Source organism: Danio aesculapii, chromosome 20 (genome assembly GCF_903798145.1).
Source record: "Danio aesculapii chromosome 20, fDanAes4.1, whole genome shotgun sequence".
NCBI classification, from domain to species: Eukaryota; Metazoa; Chordata; class Actinopteri; order Cypriniformes; family Danionidae; genus Danio; species Danio aesculapii.
In genome coordinates this window covers 40,245,884-40,268,001 of record NC_079454.1, presented here as the reverse complement: position 1 = coordinate 40,268,001, position 22,118 = coordinate 40,245,884, and the positions used below count along the sequence as shown (strand labels likewise).

The 22,118-nt window shown below is 34.8% G+C and overlaps 2 protein-coding genes across 2 annotated transcripts in view; both read left to right on the top strand.

Moving 5' to 3' along the window:
* The window catches only part of LOC130247687 (24-hydroxycholesterol 7-alpha-hydroxylase), a 30,789-nt gene extending 21,406 nt beyond the window's left edge, over nt 1–9,383 (top strand). Inside the window, exons 11-12 of the mRNA XM_056481099.1 lie at nt 5,785–5,872; nt 9,182–9,383. Of these exons, the coding sequence (XP_056337074.1) occupies nt 5,785–5,872; nt 9,182–9,250 (157 nt within the window). The 3' untranslated portion in view covers nt 9,251–9,383. The remainder of the gene's footprint in view (nt 1–5,784; nt 5,873–9,181) is intronic.
* A 3,322-nt stretch (nt 9,384–12,705) lies between these two features.
* The window catches only part of rcan2 (regulator of calcineurin 2), a 136,053-nt gene continuing 126,640 nt past the window's right edge, over nt 12,706–22,118 (top strand). The window contains exons 1-2 of the mRNA XM_056481101.1: nt 12,706–12,820; nt 19,187–19,404. Of these exons, the coding sequence (XP_056337076.1) occupies nt 19,189–19,404 (216 nt within the window). The 5' untranslated portion in view covers nt 12,706–12,820; nt 19,187–19,188. The remainder of the gene's footprint in view (nt 12,821–19,186; nt 19,405–22,118) is intronic.

Sequence of the window (22,118 nt, the reverse complement as noted above, 5' to 3'; positions counted from 1 at the left end):
CACTAAAAATCAAGGCATGATCATGTTTTATTTTGCTAAAATGAACATAATCTAGAGGCCTTTGCCTTTCATATGAGCCACTTCTGATAACAAATGATCAACTAGAAGTCAAGTTATTATTTGTTGTTCCTAAAACTTGGATAGGCGACAAACCTTTTGTCAGGTAGTGTTTAGATAAAGTTGGAGTTTAACCCCCCTTTGAATTTGTTTTCTTTTTTAAATATTTCCCAAATGATGTTTAACAGAGCAAGGAAATTTTCACAGTATGAGTGATAATATTTTTTCTTCTGGAGAAAGTCTTATTTGTTTTATTTCGGCTAGAATAAAAGCAGTTTTCAATTTTTGAAAAAACATTTTAAGGTCAAAATTATTAGCCCCTTTAAGCTATATATTTTTTCGATAGTCTTCAGAACAAACCATTGTTATACAATAACTTGCCTAATTACCCTAACCTGCCTAGTTAACCTAATTAACCTAGTTACGCCTTTAAATATCACTTTAAGCTGTTTAGAAGTGTTTTAAAGAATATCTAGTCAAATATTATTTACTGTCATCATGTCAAAGATAAAATAAATCAGTTATTAGAAATGAGTTAAGACTATTATACATAGAAATGTGATGAAAAAAATCTTCTCTCCATTAAATAGAAATTAATAATACTGATTCAACTGTATATATATGATAAACATGAAACATGATCTGCTCTTTTAACTAATAAATTCTACATCCAACAATTTAAGTATTTCTACAGGTTGTTTTTGTTCAATAAACCACCTCCTTCCATTGTAATGTCATATTGTAGCTAATATATTTTTTGTTTTTGTTTTGGAAGTGTACAGCGACTACCATAAATGAGTACACCCTGATTTCTTATTTTTAAATCAATACTTTCTTTAGATATAATGAAATATTTCTGCAAATGTGGTTTATTAGCTTAACATTAGATTAGATAAATTAGAGCTATTGCAAGAAAATAATTTGAAGATGTAGTTGAGGAAAATAATTTTAATTTACTCAACTTTAAGTGAAGATATTTTGAAAAATATTTGTAACCTGTCACCACTCTTATCTTGACTCCCATCGTAGGAAAAACAAACACTGTGGAAGTCAATGGTTTTAGGCTTACAGCATTTTTAAAACTAATTATTTTTGTGTTCAACACAGAAAAAAAAAATCAAGTTTGAATAAATGGTGACCGAATTTTCACTTTTGGGTGAACTTTCCCTTTAAGATCATGGTGCAAAAATGATTAATGAGTTAAACAAAGCTATATTTAACAAAAAAAGTGAAGAATGCCATACAAAATAATAGATTCAGTTGAATTTGTTGTATGTGGGGTGGAATAACATGCAAGGCCTCATTTGAACTTAATGTATTATTTTTCTTAGATATTAGGTGACCAAACTCCTAAATTAATGAGCGTAAATGCCTAATAAAACTGTTTTGTAAAATGCAGCAATCTGTATTGTCCATATTTACTGAGAAATGGATAATCTTCATTCCCATTCTCATTTATGCTGGGCACAATCTCTCTCTCTCTCTCTCTCTCTCTCTCTCTCTATATATATATATATATATATATATATATATATATATATATATATATCAGAATCAGAATGAGCTTTATTGCCAGGTATGTTCACACATACTAGGAATTTGTTTTCGTGACAGAGCTTCTACAGTGCAACAGGATTACTGAGACAGGACAAAAAACAGATAATAAATATATTCTAAAAAATAGAAGTAGTGAATGCAGATATACAAATTGACAAGTGTATGTACAGGTATATTACTATATACAACGTTATATGTGCAGCTGTTATGTATATATACATATATATATATATATATATATATATATATATATATATATATATATATATATATATATATATATAATTTTAGCTTTTTTATTTTAGGCATTTATCCTTAAACATAACAAAAACACATTTATGAGGGCTGAAGCGCATTTGCCCTGGAGTAGGTGATTAGGGGCTGTTTTTGCCTTCTAGCAAGGTTTTATGGGAGTCTTTGGCCTGTAGCAGTAACGCTATGGGTTGCACTTGGCCTATTGCAAATGCCAAAAGCTGAATCAGCCCATCTTTCCCCTTTGGCTCTATTGCTGGGAATGTCAGTTCCCCTAGGTTATTTACACCAAGTCTGGCACAAATAGTTCATCGCTGTTACCACCAAGAGCTCCGCCAGGGCGTGATTTGTTTAACAGGTGATATTTGTAAATCATGCAGCTGCATTACTAATAGCGTGCACTGTTGCTCTGTTTCTGGTATGGTGCCATGTTGATATAGATCCATTGCACTGCTTTTGAGCATTGCTGGCACTAAAGTCCCAGTCCTTTGGGCCCCTGCTCATGACATCATAAGGACCCTGGGGAGTGTGCGACTGTGGTCAGCATGACGTTAATTAAGCCGTATTAAGACTGGAAGAACTTTCCCAGCTGCACAAGGAGATCAAAAGAATAGGCACAGTCCAGTGACCTTTCTAGACCCTCCAGAACAGATGCATCTACGTTTAACAGGCTGGGAATTTATGAGAGCGAGAAACATATAAGTGAAAGGAGGAGTTTTAGAGAGAGGAAGCAAGATGGAAGGATTTTTGGGAGCTATATTATTATTATTATTATTATTATTATTATTATTATTATTATTATTATTATTATTATTATTATAAGAACAAAACCAAAAACAATTATAATTGAAAATTATTTTTTACTTAAAAATAAATTTAAAATGCCCCATTGTGTTGCTTTAAAGGTGACATACTATAGAATTACATCCATCTAATAAAAAAGAAATCCACATTTCTATTCTTATAATATACATTACAGCAACTCTTTTTTTTAACAAGATCTTTTTTCTGTTACTATTTACAGCATATAAATGGACATTTTGAATTGAAAAATAACAAATACATTTTGAGAAAATCTACCACATTATTTTTTCACATTTTCTCAGGCAATTTAAAGAAGAAATGTTTTACAAATATTGAATAGAATTTTTATTTGACTTTTTTTTTGCATTTACAAGGCACCTGGTATAAGTCACATGCTCATTCTTTAAAATATGGCTATGCATTTATTAATACAAGCTAGCTATCCTGAGCTTGATAAAGCAAGTGCTACATATAAGAAGCCCTAATGCATTACACAACATTGTTTTTCTGATGATTCTGCATCAACTGCATTGATGATGCCATTTTTTGCCATTTTTCTTTACTAAGACAAGAAAGCATCAGAATGTATGAAATATTACCACCCTTCCTATATTGACCTTATTCTTCAATGCGGAAGTGCGCTCGTTTTTGCGATTGTTTTAGAACTTCCGATTCAGCTGCCAATGGGAGAAATGACTAGGAATAATAAACGGTAGAAAACGGTTGAACTACTTACTCTACAAACAAGTATTTGCATGACAATACAGACAAATAGAATAATATAAGAAGAAAATATCAGTTTGCAACACTAAGCAGCAAAACGAGCTGTTTTTAAAGTCTAAAAATGAATGGAAGTGAATGAGACCGGAAGTCTCGTGCCAAAATGATTCAAATGGCTGCGCCCACTCGTACGCGGAGAATAAGGTGAATAGAAGTGCTCGCAGTAAAGAGCAGTAAGTCTTGAAGGATAACGATTGGTATTGGTAATCTATAACTAAACTACAGGTATTGTAAACTAAACATTTAAGGCATTTTAATAAGCATTTGGTAAGCATTTTCATTATTCATAATCATATCCGCACTCACAAGCACAATGTTATCTTTCCGCTATGCACGTGAGCTGACAAAAGTCCTGCATATGCAAAGTGTTCGTGCAGACATTGTATTATTGTAAAACTAATCAAACATTGTGCATATCTCGTTACAATACTTTTGCATAATTCTATTTCTATTTTAAAATTGAGTAAATAAAATTAACTTTTAACTGATTACAAAGGTTTTGTGTGAACATTGGAGAAAAAAATGTTTGTGTGAAAGTGTGAAATGTTTAGCAAAAAAATAAATAAAATAAATGCTTTGATTTATGTTAAAGCATTTTTTATTCTTTATTGTAAATGGAAAAGGAGCATTTACACAAAAACATAAAAAAAACATGTTACGTAAAACAATTGATGTTTTATATTTCCTGAAAATAAATTGAATTTAAATAGTTCTTGAAGGAACACTTTTGACACTGTTAAGGTATAAAGTGTCTTGTCACTGTAGTGGTAGCTTCATAGATTAGATTTGTACCTTTGATGAAGGTACAATATTGTATCTGCAGGTTTTAAAAGCCATGGTATAAATCATGTCCTTAAAGGTACAAACTGCAATGGTACAATTTAGCTTCTTTTTCTTAAGGTACAGTTCTGTTCCATAAAAAGGTACCGCTCCAGTGACAAGGGTTTGTACCTTCTTTGGTACAACACTGTCCCATTTTTTTCTGAGAGTGTACATGGAAAATAATATCGGGGGAAAAACACTGATATAGGGCAATTTAAACAAATTTACATACAATTAAAGTCAAATTTATTTTTTTACTCTTTTTTTAAATATTACCCAAATTATGTTTAACAGAGCAATGAAATTTTCACAGTATTTCCTATAATATTTTTTTCTTCTGGAGAAAGTTTTAGTTTGGCTGGAATAAAAGCAGTTTTAAATTTTTTTAACCACTTTAAGGTCAATATTATTAGCCCCCTTAAGCTAATTTTTTTTTTCAGTTGTCTACAGAACAAACCATCATTATACAATGATTTGCGTAATTACCCTAACCTGCCTAATTAACCAAATTAAGCCTTTAAATTGTACTGTAAGCTGAACACTAGTATCTTGAAAAATATCTAGTAAAATATTTAATAAAATAAATCAGTTGTTATAAATTAGTTAATAAAACTATTATGTTTAGAAATGTGTTGAAAAAAAATCTATCCATTAAACAGAAATTGGAGGACAAAATATACAGGGGGGCTAATAATTCTGACTTTAACTATATATAACAAAATCTCCATTTTGCATTACCCCATATAATATATAACAAGATCATCACTATACACACTCTCTCTAGATGCCATTGAAATGTTCAATCCATGCCTGTACCAGCTTCCTGCCTTCAAATGTCACATTGTCACATAAGACGGCTGTGTAATGATTGCTCAGGCGTGTATAGATCTCTTAGCTGGACGCAGACATAAATTAGTACGCTGAGTGTGGCATACCCACGTATTTCATTTTTCCTCACTCAATCTGATTTGATTTTGATCATTTTAGGAGATTGGCTACTTGCGTCACTAACACAGTGCCCCTGAATGAGTCACAGCCCTCAAGGTTATTTGGGCTGATTATTTCAAGAAACATGACTTGCATCTCTCGCCCTCCCCTTTATTGCCTCCCATTATTCCTTTCTATGTCTCACCCAGGAACAGTCTTGCTCTCCATGCCTTCATTCTTCCACTTTGATGCATCTGATATTCCTTTTCCCCTGTCCACCTCCAGAATAAGGCCACTGTGGCGACAAATGCACCTGGAATTTGAACACAAAACAAGACATTCGTTCACATTTTTGCTTTTCTACCTGCAATTTCAGTCACAGTTTTCCCAGTGTTTGCTTTAGCACTCAAGGGAGGGTGCAATGGCTGCTAGACAGCGTGCAATATATTTGATCTGAATACTAATGCGTGTAAAGCTATTCAAGTTTACTTGTGAATTTTGGTGCATGTAGGACATTCTCTTAATGAGAAACATTAAAAAAATCAAGCGACAATAATAACCACTGGTTGTTTATTGTGTTGACAGGTGGTACGCCATTATGGAATTGCATATGTTTGTGGCCCTCATCCTCTACAAGTTTGAGTTCACCCTATTGGATCCAATGCCTAAGCCGGTAAGTGGACTGAGAAAGAATAACGTCTGATGGAGAATGGTAAATAAGGCTTGAAAGAGATGGCTTCAAAGTAGGCATTAGGTTAATCATTTCCAGATGTGTTCCTATGGTAGTATTTACCCAACAACGGACCGATCTAATGCTTAAGCACCGTCCTGCTCTTTACCCCTGCAATTCTCAGGCCTGACCAAAAATAGCTTTCTAAGTTTCGCCCACCAACGACTAAGTTCAGACTAGGAGCGTGGATCTAGATATGAATGATTTTTTTTGGTCAAAAATGTATACTTTTGGAACAAAACAAGATTTCTATATTAAATTCAAAAATAATTAGTATTTATATTATGAAACCCAGACAGCAAAACATCCATCCATCTATCTATCTATCTGCTATATGCAATGATCAATTTTTTTTCACAATTTTGACTTATTTTCTCATATTTGTGCATTCACAGGAATTCTTGCCATTCTTTTATTTTTGTGTTCTCATTTTTAACTTTTCAGATTTCTGAAACTGAACTTACAATTATGATATAAACAATTCTGAGGGCAAAAAAAAAAAAAAAAAACAGTCCGTCCATCACAATGAAAATAAATTACTTTAACATTTTTCCAATTTCAAAACATTCACTTGAAATTTCACATTTTAAATTCTAAAAGTGTTATAATAGTTTTATAGATGATTTATTTTTTATGAATTTCAAATATATATGGCATATCTGACATAACTGTCATTTACAGTTCATTTCTTCAGAAATTTCAGAAAAATCTTTAGAAAAAACAAAAATTCAATCTTACTTAACACAAGTTGTAAATCCAGAGAAACGGAGTATTTTAAGTGGCATTTACAGAACTATAAACTTTATTTTCTAAGTTTTGCCCACCAACGACAAGTTCAGACTAGGAGCGTTGATCTAGATATGAATCCTGTTTTGTGCGTAAAAAAGTTTTATTGATGGTTTATTTTTTATGAATTTCATATATATATATGTCATCTATCTATCTACAGCTATGAAAAAAATTAAGAAATCTCACAGTTTAAATTCTAAAAATGTTATATTAGTTTTAATGATGATTTATTTTTTTATGAATTTCATGTAAATATGACATTTAAGTATATTATTTACAGCATTTGTAAATTAGCCAGAGTAGCAAATATTTGTATTTGTTGTGGTTAAAATATGGGTTATTCCACAAAGTATTGATTTTTGTAACTCTTCTGAAATTAACGCTTTGGCAATGTCTTGTGTAAAAATAAATAAATAAGTAAATAAACATCTCTGAAAACATATTTTTGGGGATTTTATACAAAGAATGCTCTAAATCTGAGATGCCCAAACTAGGGCCCGCAGGCCAAAGTTGGCCCATGGTAACCTTTGATTTGGCCCACCATCCCATAGGGAAAATGGTGGGTAGGGGTTGGGCAATGACTTTCATAGAGTTTGTTATTTCTAATCAACGTAACCTTGTGTTTGTGTTATTGTTAAGCTACAAAAAAGCTAACTTAAATTAAATGTTTCAATTAAATGTTCATATTGTCACTCAATGGATAGAGGACAATGCACAAGACAATGCAAAAGGATGTGCAGCTTGACTAGTGTGTTCAGCACCGAACTCAATTGGAATTGTTTGTCTTTATTTTAATATGTTAATCATAAAATGCATTACACAATTAAAGTAATGTTTTCTATTTATTTTGAAATGTTATTAAATAAATTAGGAAATTACCCATGGCGATTTTAATCTAATATAGTTTGTTATATTTCACCTCGGCCTGCTCTAAATGATAACATTTGTATCTTGAATTTGGAGGAAATGTTATCAGCATAGAATAAAAACATTCAAGTTTAATTCATAAATGAAATTTTACTCAAACACAAGTTGTAAATCCAGAGAAAATGAGTATATTAAGTGGTCTGTTAAACTGCATCATAACATGCACAAGACTATAAACCAGTATGACTCTTTTTAAAATTAATAACAAAATAAATTACTTTCAGTACCAAATCAGCATATTAAAAAAAGATTTCTGAGGTACCATGTGACACTAAAGACTGGAGTCAAGCCAGTTTTGATCTCAATTGAAAATATTAATTACTAATAACATTATTTATTTGAAAATACAGTAAAAAATAAAGGTATTTTAAATTCTAATAATATTTTACCCACATAAGCTCATTCTGAAAAAGTAGCCCTATATAAATTTCTGGAGGTCGCAAATTATGTAGCCACAGCTACATATTGCTGCATTTCATCTTTAAAACGAACGTTACATGGTATTATGAGGCCGTTCCTTTTCCCGCTTACCAGCTGACTGCTTACCTCCATACAGACAGCTTTTCCGCAGTTACCAGTTTGTCCGGTAGCTTGAGACACAGAGCAGAGTTGACCGTGATAATGTGGTTCGAGTTCGAGTGAAGAACAGTTCCAGAAAGTGGGTAAGACAAAAACAACAAGCCAAAAAATAAAATAAACAAGTAAATAACAGAGGGAGCATGTGGTAAAATCTGAAAATGTGGTAAAAATCAGGGGGGCTTTTCTTTTTCTGGATTACTTTTCAAAACCCTGAGGTTGGGTTTAGGGTAGTGGGTGGGCGGGTCATCATTGCTATTTAAAACACTATCGGTTGGGTTTAAGGGGAAGGTGGGGGATCAGTTGGTTTGTCCGTCAGTCAGTCAGTCAGTCGACAGCGTCCTCTGGTGGATTTACACGAGAACAACAGACATGAATGGCACTCGCGAGAGAAATTTGAGATCTGAAAAAGTGTACACAGCAGCCTCTAATGGATTCGCAAAAACTGAAAAAAAAATGTAGTTCTTTAGCTCTCTCCAGAAATGTATATAGAGGTACGTAATCAGAATGAGCCTGGGTTGCCAAAAATGTATTAATTTATTATAATTTATATTAAATATAAAACTTAAATTACATTATTTATTATTATGAGCACAAAATAAAATAATTTTGAAAAATGCTGACTGTTGGCACCCATTGACTTCCATAGTAGGATAAAAAAAATACTACGGAAGTCAATAGGCGCAAGCTACCAGCATTCTTCGAAATATCTTCTTTTGTCTTCAACAGAAAAAAAGAAACTCAAATAGGTTTAGAACAAGATGATGGCAGAATTTTCATTTTTGGGTGAACTATCCCTTTGATTTTGAGGTAGTCGGATTAAAAGTCAGCTTAAAAGTTAGTTACATTTTACATATAATAATATCATGCATTGAAAGGATGTCTTCATACTCACCAAGGGTTGAATATCTCATACATGAGTTCATTGCACTTGATAAAAATATGCATCTGTTTTTGTAGAGTCCTCTACATTTGGTGGGAACCCAGCAGCCAGACGGACCCTGTACAGTGAGATACAAGCACAGATAGAGTGCTCGTGTTCACAGGGCTGTGCTGCTGCTTTTGAGCTTTGCTGACAGCCTTGACATAAGAGTTGCAGAGATCAACGGCACATCCTGGGCTGAGCTTCAGAGGTTTGAAGCATCATGCTGAATGTTAAACAGCAACATATCCGTCTAAAGGAAAGCAGAAAATCACTACAGATAATTAACGATATTCACTTTTACATGTGTCACAGTTATGTTGGGTCATCCTCTTATATAATTAATGGCATAATAGAGATGATATACATCGGTAAGCATGAGGTTGTGGAAATTCCTCTCCAGCACTGACAGACTTTATCATTTACAGGATGTATGAAGTAAACAGAATGTGTTGCAGTCATATATTAAACATCTTGCGCATGAAAAGGACAAAGGCAAAGTTTATAGACAATGAAACTAAGTGGAGGTTCTCTTTTGTGAAGCAGAAATATGTAAACACATTATTGCATGTATAAACACTGTGCTTCTTTTCTGCGATGGCGAAAAGGATGGTTTCTGTAAACACATCTGTCTTGTAGTCTTTAAGTTCTTTACGGCATCTGTGCACGCTCATTTTTGGAGAAAACACTACATGACATAATTTACATGGGGTGATTTTTTACAAGCATCTTTAATTTGTAAGGCAAACAGAATGTTTACACTAATTAAAAATGAAGATACTTCATTGAATCAATCACTGAGGTTGTGTACATTACGAGAAAAAAGAAACCCTTTGTGCTACTTTGCAGTGTGCTTTTCAACAAATAACAGCTTGATTGCGTTTCAATAAAGAACATGTTTTCGGTGCAGAAGTTTTATTTCATTGCCAACCATGTGACCAATCTGCTGGTCCTGGGACAGCATTCCTGCAAAACAAACACAGCCTAACTTTAGGAATGTTCTTTTAGGAAGCTGGATCCAGAAACATGGCCTACTTTGCAAAATTATGAGAGGGCCCTCAAACACTACATTCCAGAGATGTTCAGCAGAAGGCCAATGTTAAACATAGATACTAGACTCTAAAGTGGTTACTCATTATAGCATTCTTGTTACTCCATTTGGGATATTGAAATACATAAATATATGCCTCCAAACAAAGGTTTTTATTTAGCTTCTGTTTACATGATTGGGTTAAATTAAAATACAAACACTAACTTGTTTACTGTAATAACAACGTAATTATTCATTCTTTCATTTTCTTTTCAGCTTAGTCCCTTTATTAGTCCCCTCCGGGTGCTCCGGTTTCCCCCACAGTCCAAAGACATGTGGTACAGGTGAATTGGGTAAGCTAAATTGTCTGTAGTGTATGAGTGTGAATGAGTGTGTATGGATGTTTCCCAAAGATGGGTTGCAGCTGGAAGGGCATCTGCTGCGTAAAACATATGCTGGATAAGTTGGCGATTCATTCTGCTGTGGCGACCCCCAGATTAATAAAGGGACTAAGCCGAAAAGAAAATGAATGATATTTAGTGGTTTTTGTTTGTCATGTGTTTTCTGTAAAAAAAGGAGACTTATGAAAATGTCATTTTCTGCACTATGCTCAAGCACATTAATACCAGGTCAGAAATATTGTAACTAGATAGCACTTTATTTTACACACAGCTGTTGTTTTACATTACTGTTTCTCATGTACTATATACTTATTATAGTCATTACATAAAGTGGGTAATAAGTAGGTAGTATCCCTAAACCTACTTATAAACCTGTGTAGTTACTTTAAATACCACATATTAAAACACAAAGTACACTCAACCGGTGTTAAGTGGGCCTCAGCAATCCTGTAGGTGGGCCGTGAGATAGCTTAAAATTAACTCTCAATATTATACTATCATTTTATTATTTTAATAATATGCTACATTAAAATGAAGTAATGTACTTTCTCCTGTTTTCATGATCGCGTCTGCAAGTAGTACACGTAAGTTTGTTCATTCACAAACCATGCGTGAAGTGACAGTCTTTCTTTATGTATTTTTATGTGAGCTATTTAATATATCCGCATATATTATACTATAAAATTAAGTGCAACTTTTTTGCAATATCATAATTTAGTACCACAAATCTCCTGAAAATGGAAAATATTAAATTTAAAACCACTGTTTTTATGTACCTGTGCTGTTTATATAAGAATCTCAAATCTGCCTTCACCCAATGTTCACATTCGTTAACATTGTCTATACATGTATCTCATTTAATTTAATTTGTAAATAATATTTTGAATAGCTTGTAATCAGGGTGCGATTTACAGGGGGGTTTGGGGGGATGTGATCCCCCTAATTAACGCTTGATTAACGCTTCCCCCCTGAAGGACATCAAAATAAGATGTGTGTGTGTGTCTTAATAGTTAAGAAGTAGTTTGCTCTGATCTGTATCGTAAATGATATTAATCATTAAAATAATAAATCAATTCAATATACATTTGACCATTGTGAATGCATGTTTGCGCCAAAAATATGAATTCATCGGTTTGAAACCGGTAAATCTAGAGCACCGACAGAGTGTAAATGTTCACGAAACATGTTTCTCTAAAAAAAAGTGTTTGTAGGTGTCTGTAAAACTAGATGCATAGTTTGTATTTTATCATACACTGGCTTGCACATTGAAGTTAAACAGTAAAATAAAAAATATGTGCAGTCTTTCATGGTTATCCATTAATAGGTGCAGGAAAGCAAAACTGTCCTTGTTTATTTAATATCGCAGATGTCATTACGAACTACTCAATATCCCTAAAACAATGAAAATATGTTTTATTAATAAAATAGATGTAAAAAGTTTGATTAATAAAATAGATGTAATTGAATTAAATGTATAAATTTTGTTCACTGAGGCATATTACCGAACATAAACAAAAACAAAAAAAATTCCCCCCAACTAAGAGTTGTAAACAACTGTTTACAACCATAAATGCAACTTTAAAAAACAAAACAAAACAATCATCTGCAGTCTTTTGCCTTCAATTAAAAACTTTGCTAAAAATAAAAACAGTAAAATTATTTTAACCAAATTATATTCTAAACATTAAACGGACCATGGTAGACCAGCGTGGACGCAGCCTTTTTAAAAACCGATTCATCCATCACTACTGTATTTACTTTCATAATATTAATAGATACTCATAAACAATCCCTCACCCAAAGTGCTTTATCGCATTAATATGCGACTCACCTTTCAAATCAAACCATTCTGCAGGCGTTTTCTAGTCTGACAGGCATCATTTCGAGAAATATCTGCTCTGCGCCACATATTACTAAAAACAACCTGCTGGACGTGTCACAGCGCCGCAACATCCAACTGCTGCCGAAACCTCTGACGCAACCAATCCGATTTGCATATACGTTTTTGGGAGAACGGGATTGGTCGCAGAATCCCCCCCGCGCTCGCCGCGCTGCATTTCATTAGCGGGTCGAGCAGAGCTCATTTGAATGCCGGGAGGCGGTCATTGGTGAATCAAGCTGTCTGCAGTAACGTCAGGAGATTAGTGAATCGCAGCTGGAATGCGAGCTTGATTCACAAAGGCATAAGAGGGAGACAAAGCCACCGAGAAGAAGATACGCACACCGGACTGCCACATCCCGCACAGGTACCGAAAAACCGAGTTACTCCATTAGGTCACCCTGCATCTGTAGAGCGATGTTTGACAGGTGTTGCTGCTTTTATAATTGCATAGAGAGAGAGGGAGAGGGTGAGTGAGTGAGAGAGCGAGAGAGAGAGAGAGTGAGAACGCGCGCGTTCGAGAGAGTGTGTGTGTGTCAAATGAATGCAAAAACACTATTATGTATACTGTATACACTATACAGTATACTATAGTGTATACAGTAGCACTGACTTTATATCCTCTATGCTTGTCACTTTCAAACAGATCACTTTCACACACGAGTTTATGTATACTTGCAAAGTATGTGCTGGTAAACAGTTATGCTATAATAATAATTCGCACAACCCCAAAAAGAGGAAGCAAGCCATTTGACATTTGATGACCTATTGAATTTGTAATAGTAGCCTAGTTTCTGAAGTGCACTCATTGACCTTGACAGTCGCTGACAGTGGTGTGTTGTTGTATTGACAGTCGCTCAGACAGGTCGCTGTGTGGAGCACGCTCACCTCAGGGGTTTATTGTGTTACTCATTACATTGAGAGAAACGACAAATATAACCCTTATAACGAAGAGCATGAAGTGAATGTCAGGTGATGACGACAGAGGGACCGCTCCTCCACTGATGACTCAAAGGGGGATGCAGCAAACAGGTTGCAGTAGACTGTGATTGACACTTACCCTTTTCGTTTTGCCCTTTAATGACTGAGAGAGTAAAATACAATGTATGTTATGTAATACTGAATAACTTAGCTTTAAATAGTTGTTGTTTCTATCCATTTAAAATGTCTTGGAACAAATAAGGTCATGCACACTGTATGATCATTATACTTAAAAGTATTATTTAAAAGCAGCCCTTAATGGTCACACTTTATTTCAAGGTATAATTCCTGCTATTAACAAACCATTAATTAAGACTTTTAGCTTAATAAAGTACTAATTTGCTGCTCATTAATAGTTAGTAAGGTAGTAGTTGGGTTTGGGTATTGGGCAGGATTAAGGATGTGGAATAAGATCATAAATTATAAATTTGCATAAAAATATAAAACATACTTAATAATAAGCTGGTAATAAGCCACTAGTTAATAGTAGGACTTGATTCTTAAACTGAAGTGTTACCCCCTTAACCCTTGTGATTTATTTTTGTCTGAGAGACCCCAAGGACCATTTAACAAAAATAAAAAGTTAAAAGCAAAATAACATAGGCTCATTTTGAAAAGGTAGCTCTATATACATTTTTTGAAAATAACATTACTTTGCTAAAGTAATATCTGTCAAGTGGGTTTTAATTAGGTGATAAAACTAAATTTCTGATGGACGATTAATTTATAATGACGTTAAAATATAAGCTGATGCACAATTAATGTATAAAATACACTGAGTATATCACAATAAATAAAGTACAGCCAATATTAGCAAAACAATGGTATTTTCAGTAGTTTTGATACAGGGCACAGGCCCGCAGCCAGCCTGGTGAAAGGGGTGGTTCTTTTTTTAAAAAAAACTGACCTTTTTGCAGTTATTCACCTCAATTTATATTAAACTATGAGGTTTAAATAGGTTGTTTAGTGACATTTTAAGCACTATTTGTTGCTGGATTAACTTGTCAGATGGTCATCATAACCACACTTTTTGATGTACCAAAAACAAATAAAGAAATATGAGAACAATAATTATTTTTTTAAAATACAAATTTATTAAATCATATATCATAAGAAAGAAATAGGAATCTGTTAGTTTTTAATCAAAAACTAGCATATAGTCATTAAAATATAATTAATTTAAATAACAAATTGGCCAGCACATTCAACTTTCCTCAACCACGCTAAAGCGACAGCATTCCGCTTGGTGTTAAAGCCTTTTTCTATGGGCTATTTTCACAATCCATTATGGCATAGCAGTCACAATAGAACAAATGAGCTCATGTATGAGACAAATTCCGGACTTTTGTTAGTGATGGGTGGGTCTTTGGAACCCCCCGAACCCCCCCCCCCCTTGCTACAGGCCTGATGTGGATTAATATTCAAGAGTACGTACACTATTGACTGTATATTTGATGTGTTTACTGTTACTATTTACACGCTTTATATTGTATGTGCTAAAAAAAAAGAAAGATATTGACTATTCTTTTAGTTAGTTATAGGATCCATAAATCTCTCATGTTTAGCGACCTTGGCTATGCCATCAAGCAAGCATGTCAATGGCCTCTATAGATTCAGATAAACACTATGTTTGTTGGCAGAGCATTACAGACATTTTTTTCCAATATTAAACACACAGTAAATCAAGCTGAGCGTTTATATAGCATGCCTTTGCACATTTATAGTTTATGCACATCCTTATCTTATAACAGGGTCATTGTAATATTGTAAATGAAAAGGATCCCTGTCTGGAAGATTTCGTTTTAATCAAGTGCCTGGCAATCTCTGCATTTCATTAGTCCTCGTTCTATTTTTAGCCACGTTTACACAGGGCAGGACTGAACCAGACAGCTCCAGCCTCTATCTATAGCCTTGAGTGAAAGTGAGAGCACGCGTGTGCATTAGAGAGCATGTATGTGTGGCTGGTGATGGGCTATTGATCCCAAAAATAGCTGCGGGAGATTTAACAGTGCGTGTGACACCGGCGACAGTGCTGGCTTTGCCCGCAGACCAAGCTTGTCAGGGTGGATCATGGGAAGAAAGGGCATGTGGAAAAGCTCTATGGAAATGGGTGCAAGCTGTTCCCCGCTTGCCGCTGTCGTTTGTGCGGGCAGACAAGAGACTGGCTCTGCTTTAAGCCCATCACCTAATCTTTCTGGCGAAGCATTAGTTACTGGGGCCAGGGGTTAACATCTGTTCGCTGGGGTTCTGGGAGGTAACTGTTCCAGTTCTGTGTCACCTGTCATGAGGACGAGCTCTCCCCCCTCTCCCCCAGTTTCCTATATGCTGTCTGGGTGTACAGTGAAAATACTCTAAACGTCTCTTCGCTGACCTCTTGTAAGGTCGTTTCTCTGTGCAATATATACTCTTGGATGAATGTTAAGCACACAGACAGCCAATCAGAATCCATCCTGCTTTAAAGAGCTTGAGAATTTAAAGTGGCAGGTGACAATACTGCAGTGCATGTTTAAGTTATCACTGGTGTAGACCAAGCCTAATGTAATTATTGATATACAGCTATCTTTATCTTTTTTAAACAGGCAATTAGGATCAGTTCCTATGTTACTATGTCTAGGTGGACTTTCACGATCTTTGTTTGTGAAATGAGTTCCAAGACAGTGCTTCCCACAGGTTTGAAATATACTTGCGGTGGTAGCCGAATTGAAATACACTTTTTACCCACATCACATAAATAATTAACTATATGCGACAAACAAAACAATTATTCGAATTTTAAAAATATTTTAATTTCTTAAGAAACTGTTATACACTGTTTCATTTAAAGTTATTTAAAAAATCCACTTTTTCTCTTACTTTTATGCTATTCAGGAGCCATGTGCACCCACTGACAGGTAAAACCTGCTTCTCTCTAACCAAGTTCAGGTTGCTTTATTGGCATGACATTTTGTACAGTATTGCTAAATCATTTTTGATGTATAAAATATGCTAACTATATTAAGATCATCAAATTAAGAAAACATACAGCAAATGAGAAATAAATAAAATAAAAAAGCAATAAAAACAGACAATATCTCTAAAAATCATAATAATTACAAGAATAAAACGTGTAGATTATTTTGAATGGTGTACAAATATTTTGCAGCAAATTTAGATCTAATTCCGTCCTCTCCGACTGTTTGGTAAAGTTTTTCTGAGTCCTTTAGATTAAAGAATGAATTTAAATTCAGACATTAAAATTGTTTCTCTCGCGGCTGTTTGCATACATTTGAAAAACTTACTTTAGAAAGCGAAAGCAAAAACAAATCCCAGACATTTTAGGAGATTTAAAAACCGTGGCCGGATGCATTAAGTCTCAAAAAGGTAAATCTCTGTGGGTCTGCAGAGCACGTGAGACTGTCTGTGGGAATGTTGAATACAAAAAAAGTGTAAAAGGATGATAATAATAGTAAAAAGTATATTTAGGTGGCCATTAATATACCTGGGCAGCCCGCCCAAGTAAAGTCTATGTGTGGGAAACACTGCAAGCAACAAAAGGAAAGTTGTAAGCAATGATGATAAAGGAACTGTTCATAATTCTGTCATACTTAATTGCACATTTTGTCAATTTCTTTGTTTGTGTTTAATAAATTTATTAATAATTAATGAATTTCAGATATCTTGTGGCTTTATAAAACTGTAAATACAGTGCTTAGATTTATTAAAATTGCTATTTTTGTATTGTTCAGACTTTATGGAGATTGACAATTATTAAAGATGATGAATTGTGATCACATGAAATTTCTACATTATTTGCCAGGTTTTTGCACAACGGCTTTTAACATTCATACATTCGTGTATAGAAACCTTCTTTATTATTTATTTCATAGTTTATACTTATGTTTAACACAGGTTCATTGTGGATAATTGCAGTAGCATATAGTGCAAACTGCGTGGCCCACCCGCAAGAGATGACTTACCAACAAAAAATGAAGATACAGATTATTAAAATTAAGATAAAAATTATACCAAACGAAATTCATTCTAAAAAGACATTTTTCAACAGCAGTATAAAATTCTTAAAATAATTACCTCACTCTTATGATAAATTGACAAATTAGAAAAACAAACGAAAAAACGAAAAAAACTTGCAAGAGAGAAAATACGTGTGCTTTGATGCACATTCTGTCACACGATTTTTATTTAACAATGTGGTTTTGTTAACACTGGAACTATCAGAATTATAAACCTCATTGAACCTAATTCTGACCGTTCTCATACAAGACATCATCGTCACATCATATTCATATTCAAAGCTTCTATTTCAATATTAGAATTAAGCATTGAATGTCTGTCATCATATTTTATGAAGGCCATTCCCTAAAAGTGTGATCTTTTAATACAGTAATACAGCCTGTATATGTGTATGAGTTAGCCTACTTGACTGCCGAAACACCTCACATTCATTTTACAATTGGGAGAGCATGTTTTTTTTTCTTCGAGGAACTTACTATGTTGTTTTGAAAGACATATCAGAAGTAAAGTTATGTATTTTTTCTATCATAAAGTTATGTTTATTAGCAGAAAGTTGTTGGGCAACCGGCACGCATATTCAAAAGCACAAGGAAAGTATAAGACGTGTTGTACATGGTAGAAATAATCTGAACTCTTTTGTGTTTTGTAATTTTAATAAAATAAAAATGTTAGAAATAACTATATATATATATATATATATATATATATTTTTAGGAAAATTCAGGGTATTGATATGTGGGTTTTATTTTTCACAGTTATTAAATTACCGAATAAAAAAAAAAAAAAAAAACGGTCACAATGACATCTTGAGTATATTGTTAATGTATAAACTAATAAAATGAAACATGTTTTATGTATGGGATGCAATGGATTGTTAGTATTTTTATTGATTAATAAATAAAACTGAACAATCTATTTATTTTGTTAATGATCGTTTGACACCAGTTTTCCTTCAAGGAAATTACATAAATTAATAACCTTACACCACTGGATACGTACCCCTGTCTACATTTCTGGAGAGCACGAATAATGTAGCCAGAGATATGTATGGCTACATTTTGTCTTTAAAATGAATTCTATGGGGTGCTATGATGCCGCCGACTGCTTATCTCTGTACAGACGGCTTTTCCGCTGTTACCAGTTTGCCCAGTAGTTCACCGTGTACGCCGATGGACTTGGAATGTGGAGCTGAGTTGACCGTGATGATAGGGTTTAAGTCTGATGAAGAACGGTTCCAGAAACCAGGTAAAACAAAAGCAAAAAATAAATAAATAAACAACAGGCTGAAAATGTGGTGAAATCATGCGACGGCTTTTCTTTTTCTTGCCTGATCGGCTGAAGTGTATATTGCGCCCTCTGGTGCATTTACGCAAGAAGAGGAAGGGTAAATTTGAGATCATCAAAATGCGCACAGTGGCCGCTGGTGGACTTGCAAAAACAAACACTGCGAGCAGACGTACCTCCAGTGACGTATTTCGCTGTCCTCAGAAATATAGACCTGGGTATGTATCCGTAATGAGCCTGGGTTGAATTTCATTGTACAGGGAACTTGTTCCTTACTGTGTATATGACAATAAACACTTTGAATCTGAATCTTGAATCAGGAAAAAGTGCACTGTCAAACACCGATTTTCACCTGCAAAAATACACTGAACTAGGGTAAATGGAATATAGCCTGGATTCAATCTGCGATATTATAAACCCTATACCCAATTTTAATGATGTCGTGTGCCTCTTGCAGCCATGAAGGGAGAGCATTTATTTGCCAACATGAGAAGCGCTCCATTCTTCCAGCGGATTTACCTCTTAGGAGGAGAGGAGCTGGTAGTGCTACAGTCCACCATGGGAGAGTCCTCACTGGGAGACAGTTTCCAACAAATCACCGACTTCAACGACCTTCCCACGTCCCTCTTCGCCTGCAATGTGGACCAATCAGTATTTGAAGACCATGAGGGCAAGGTAAGGTTAAATGAAATTACTCGCATGTTACTTGTTCCAATCCGCTAGCCCTTAATATAAAAACCACAACTGTAAAGCTGTGCTGGGAGTTCCTTTTGTGGGCATCAAATAGAACTGCATTATTTCATTAAGGATTCTAATTCTTTACTTCAGAGTCAAAGAACAAGTAGTTGAAAGACACAACATTCACCACTTGATGGTTCTATATTAATACTTTAGAATAATGGTCCATTAGCTAATGTATTTATTAACATTTAGTATGAATAATCTTGTAAAGCATTTATTAATCGTAGTTCAACATCAGGCAGCACGGTGGCTCAGTGGTTACCACTGTTGCCTTACAGCAAGAAGGTTGCTGGTTCGAGTGCAGACTGGCCCAGTTGTCACTTCTGTGTGAAGTTTGTATGTTCTTCCCGTGTTGGTGATGGTTTCCTCCGGGTGCTCCGGTTTCCCCCAGTCCAAAAACATGCCCTGTAAGTGAATTGGGTAAATAAAAATTGGCCGTGTGTGAATGTTAGTAATGGGTGTTTCCCAGAACTGGGTTGCAGCCCTGATAAATAAGGGACTAAGCTGAATGAAATGAAGGTAATGAGTTCAACATTAACTAATGCATTATAAAATGAACTAAAATGAACTAACATGAACTAACGCTGTTTATCTTAAATAACATCAACATTAACGAAGATAAATAAACACAGTAATAAATGTATTACTAATTGTTTGATCATGTTAGAATACATTAACTAACATTAACTAATAGACCATTATTTTAAAGGGTTACCCTGTATTTATTGTAACAGTTAAAAAAAGGCATGGTCACATAGAAACAAAAAAATGGTTAAATTGGTATGAACGCTGGAATACTCCAGTGGATTGTGATTGTGAATTAGGCCAACCCAATTATCCATGTAGGCCATTTCAGGTGTGAAATTCGTCTTGTGGGTTCTCATCGACACTGCTTTCTCCTCATTTGCTAACACTCTAAGGAGAGAGTTTACACCTAGAGGCAAGGGAGTATCTTTGATTTCTTGTGAAAGCCTATTTGTGTGTTGTTGTTGTTGTTTTGCTGGTATGATTTGCTTATGATTACCTATGGGTGGAGTGGTCGCTTGGTGATGTCCAAAAACTATTAGAATTAGCTAATGTATTTATTAACATTTAGTATGAATAATCTTGTAAAGCATTTATTAATCGTAGTTCAACATTAGGCAGCACGGTGGCTCAGTGGTTATCACTGTCGCCTTACAGCAAGAAGGTTGCTGGTTCAAGTCCCGACTGGGACAGTTGGCACTTATGTGTGGAGTTTGTATGTTCTTCCTGTGTTGGTGATGGTTTCCTCCGGGTGCTCCGGTTTCCTCCACAGTCCAAAAACATGCCCCTGTAAGTGAATTGGGTAAATAAAAATTGACCGTGTGTGAATGCAAGTAATGGGTGTTTCCCAGAACTGGGTTGCAGCCGGAAGGGCAACCTTAGATTAGTCTTAGGGGTTTGGGGGGGGGGGGGGTCGCTTGGTGATGTCCAAATACTATTAGAATTACCATATTTTATTCATAACCTACAGACGAAAAAATTAGTTATTAATTACATAAAAAAAACAACATGCAAATAAAAAGCCATAAGTCTTTCGTTTTTTGTTTTTGTGACCGCTGGGGTGATTTCGTTATATTAAAGACACAGCAATAGCGTCAGATGCAGCACATTGATTTTATGGCACCAAGTTAAACTTTCTGATACCTGTACGGCACTCATGCACATTAAAAATAAATAAAGGCCACAACTGAATATGGAGGATAGTGATTTTTTCAAAATTGAATGAACAATAGAATCGGGCATTTTGGTTAGTGTGTGCTGTTGTGTGCAAAGTTTATATATTTATAACCACCTCAGAGGATATTGGGGGTCGCAAGTCACTGCCATTGATATTTTGGGGGTTGCAGGCTGAAAAGTTTGGGAACCCCTGCCTTAGATAGATGTAAATCTTTTGTAAGTGACCTCCAAAACTAAACAGAACATAATATGACCACTTTAAGAAATATTAGGTAAATACACACTGTAAATTTCCATTTCATTCTGGCTTCAAACACATGACGTCTTTGAATGTTACATCATTTGGAACAGAAACCGCAGCAGTTACTGAATATCTGACCTCTAACTGAATATTTAGCCCAAAACATTGATCATGTGATATTCTGAGCTCTACCAGGTCTGTCTGCCCCTCTGACCTGCACCAGACTGCTTCACAGACACACACACTTCTTACACTGATCCATCCTGACAGCTACTCTCAGATAGACTAGATCATCTGATAGGAGGGCTCTGTAAAACGTGGTCCCTGACTCGCTCCATTGAGTCACAGGCTCCAGAAGGGTTCCTCATGAACCAGAACAAGTGGTCCGTCTTTCACTCATGAACGACCTCACTAACGTGAACATGCACAGTAATTCTTGAAAAGTATCCCCTTGCTTCACATTAACTTGAACCTGACTTGGCATGACTCATGTGGGCAATTTCCTTACATAACAACTAACAGTGTTGAAAGTGACTGTTTTTAAGGTGAATTCAGTGATCCATAATCAGGCACTCTGTAGTTACCACACTGTTAGTTTGGTTTCGGGCAAGGTTGTGTGGCTTTAGTGCTTTTGTTAAAAGTTAAATTACACTGCATAGAGTTTCAGCACAATACTATAGCAATGTGAGTGTCATACAGTTATTCA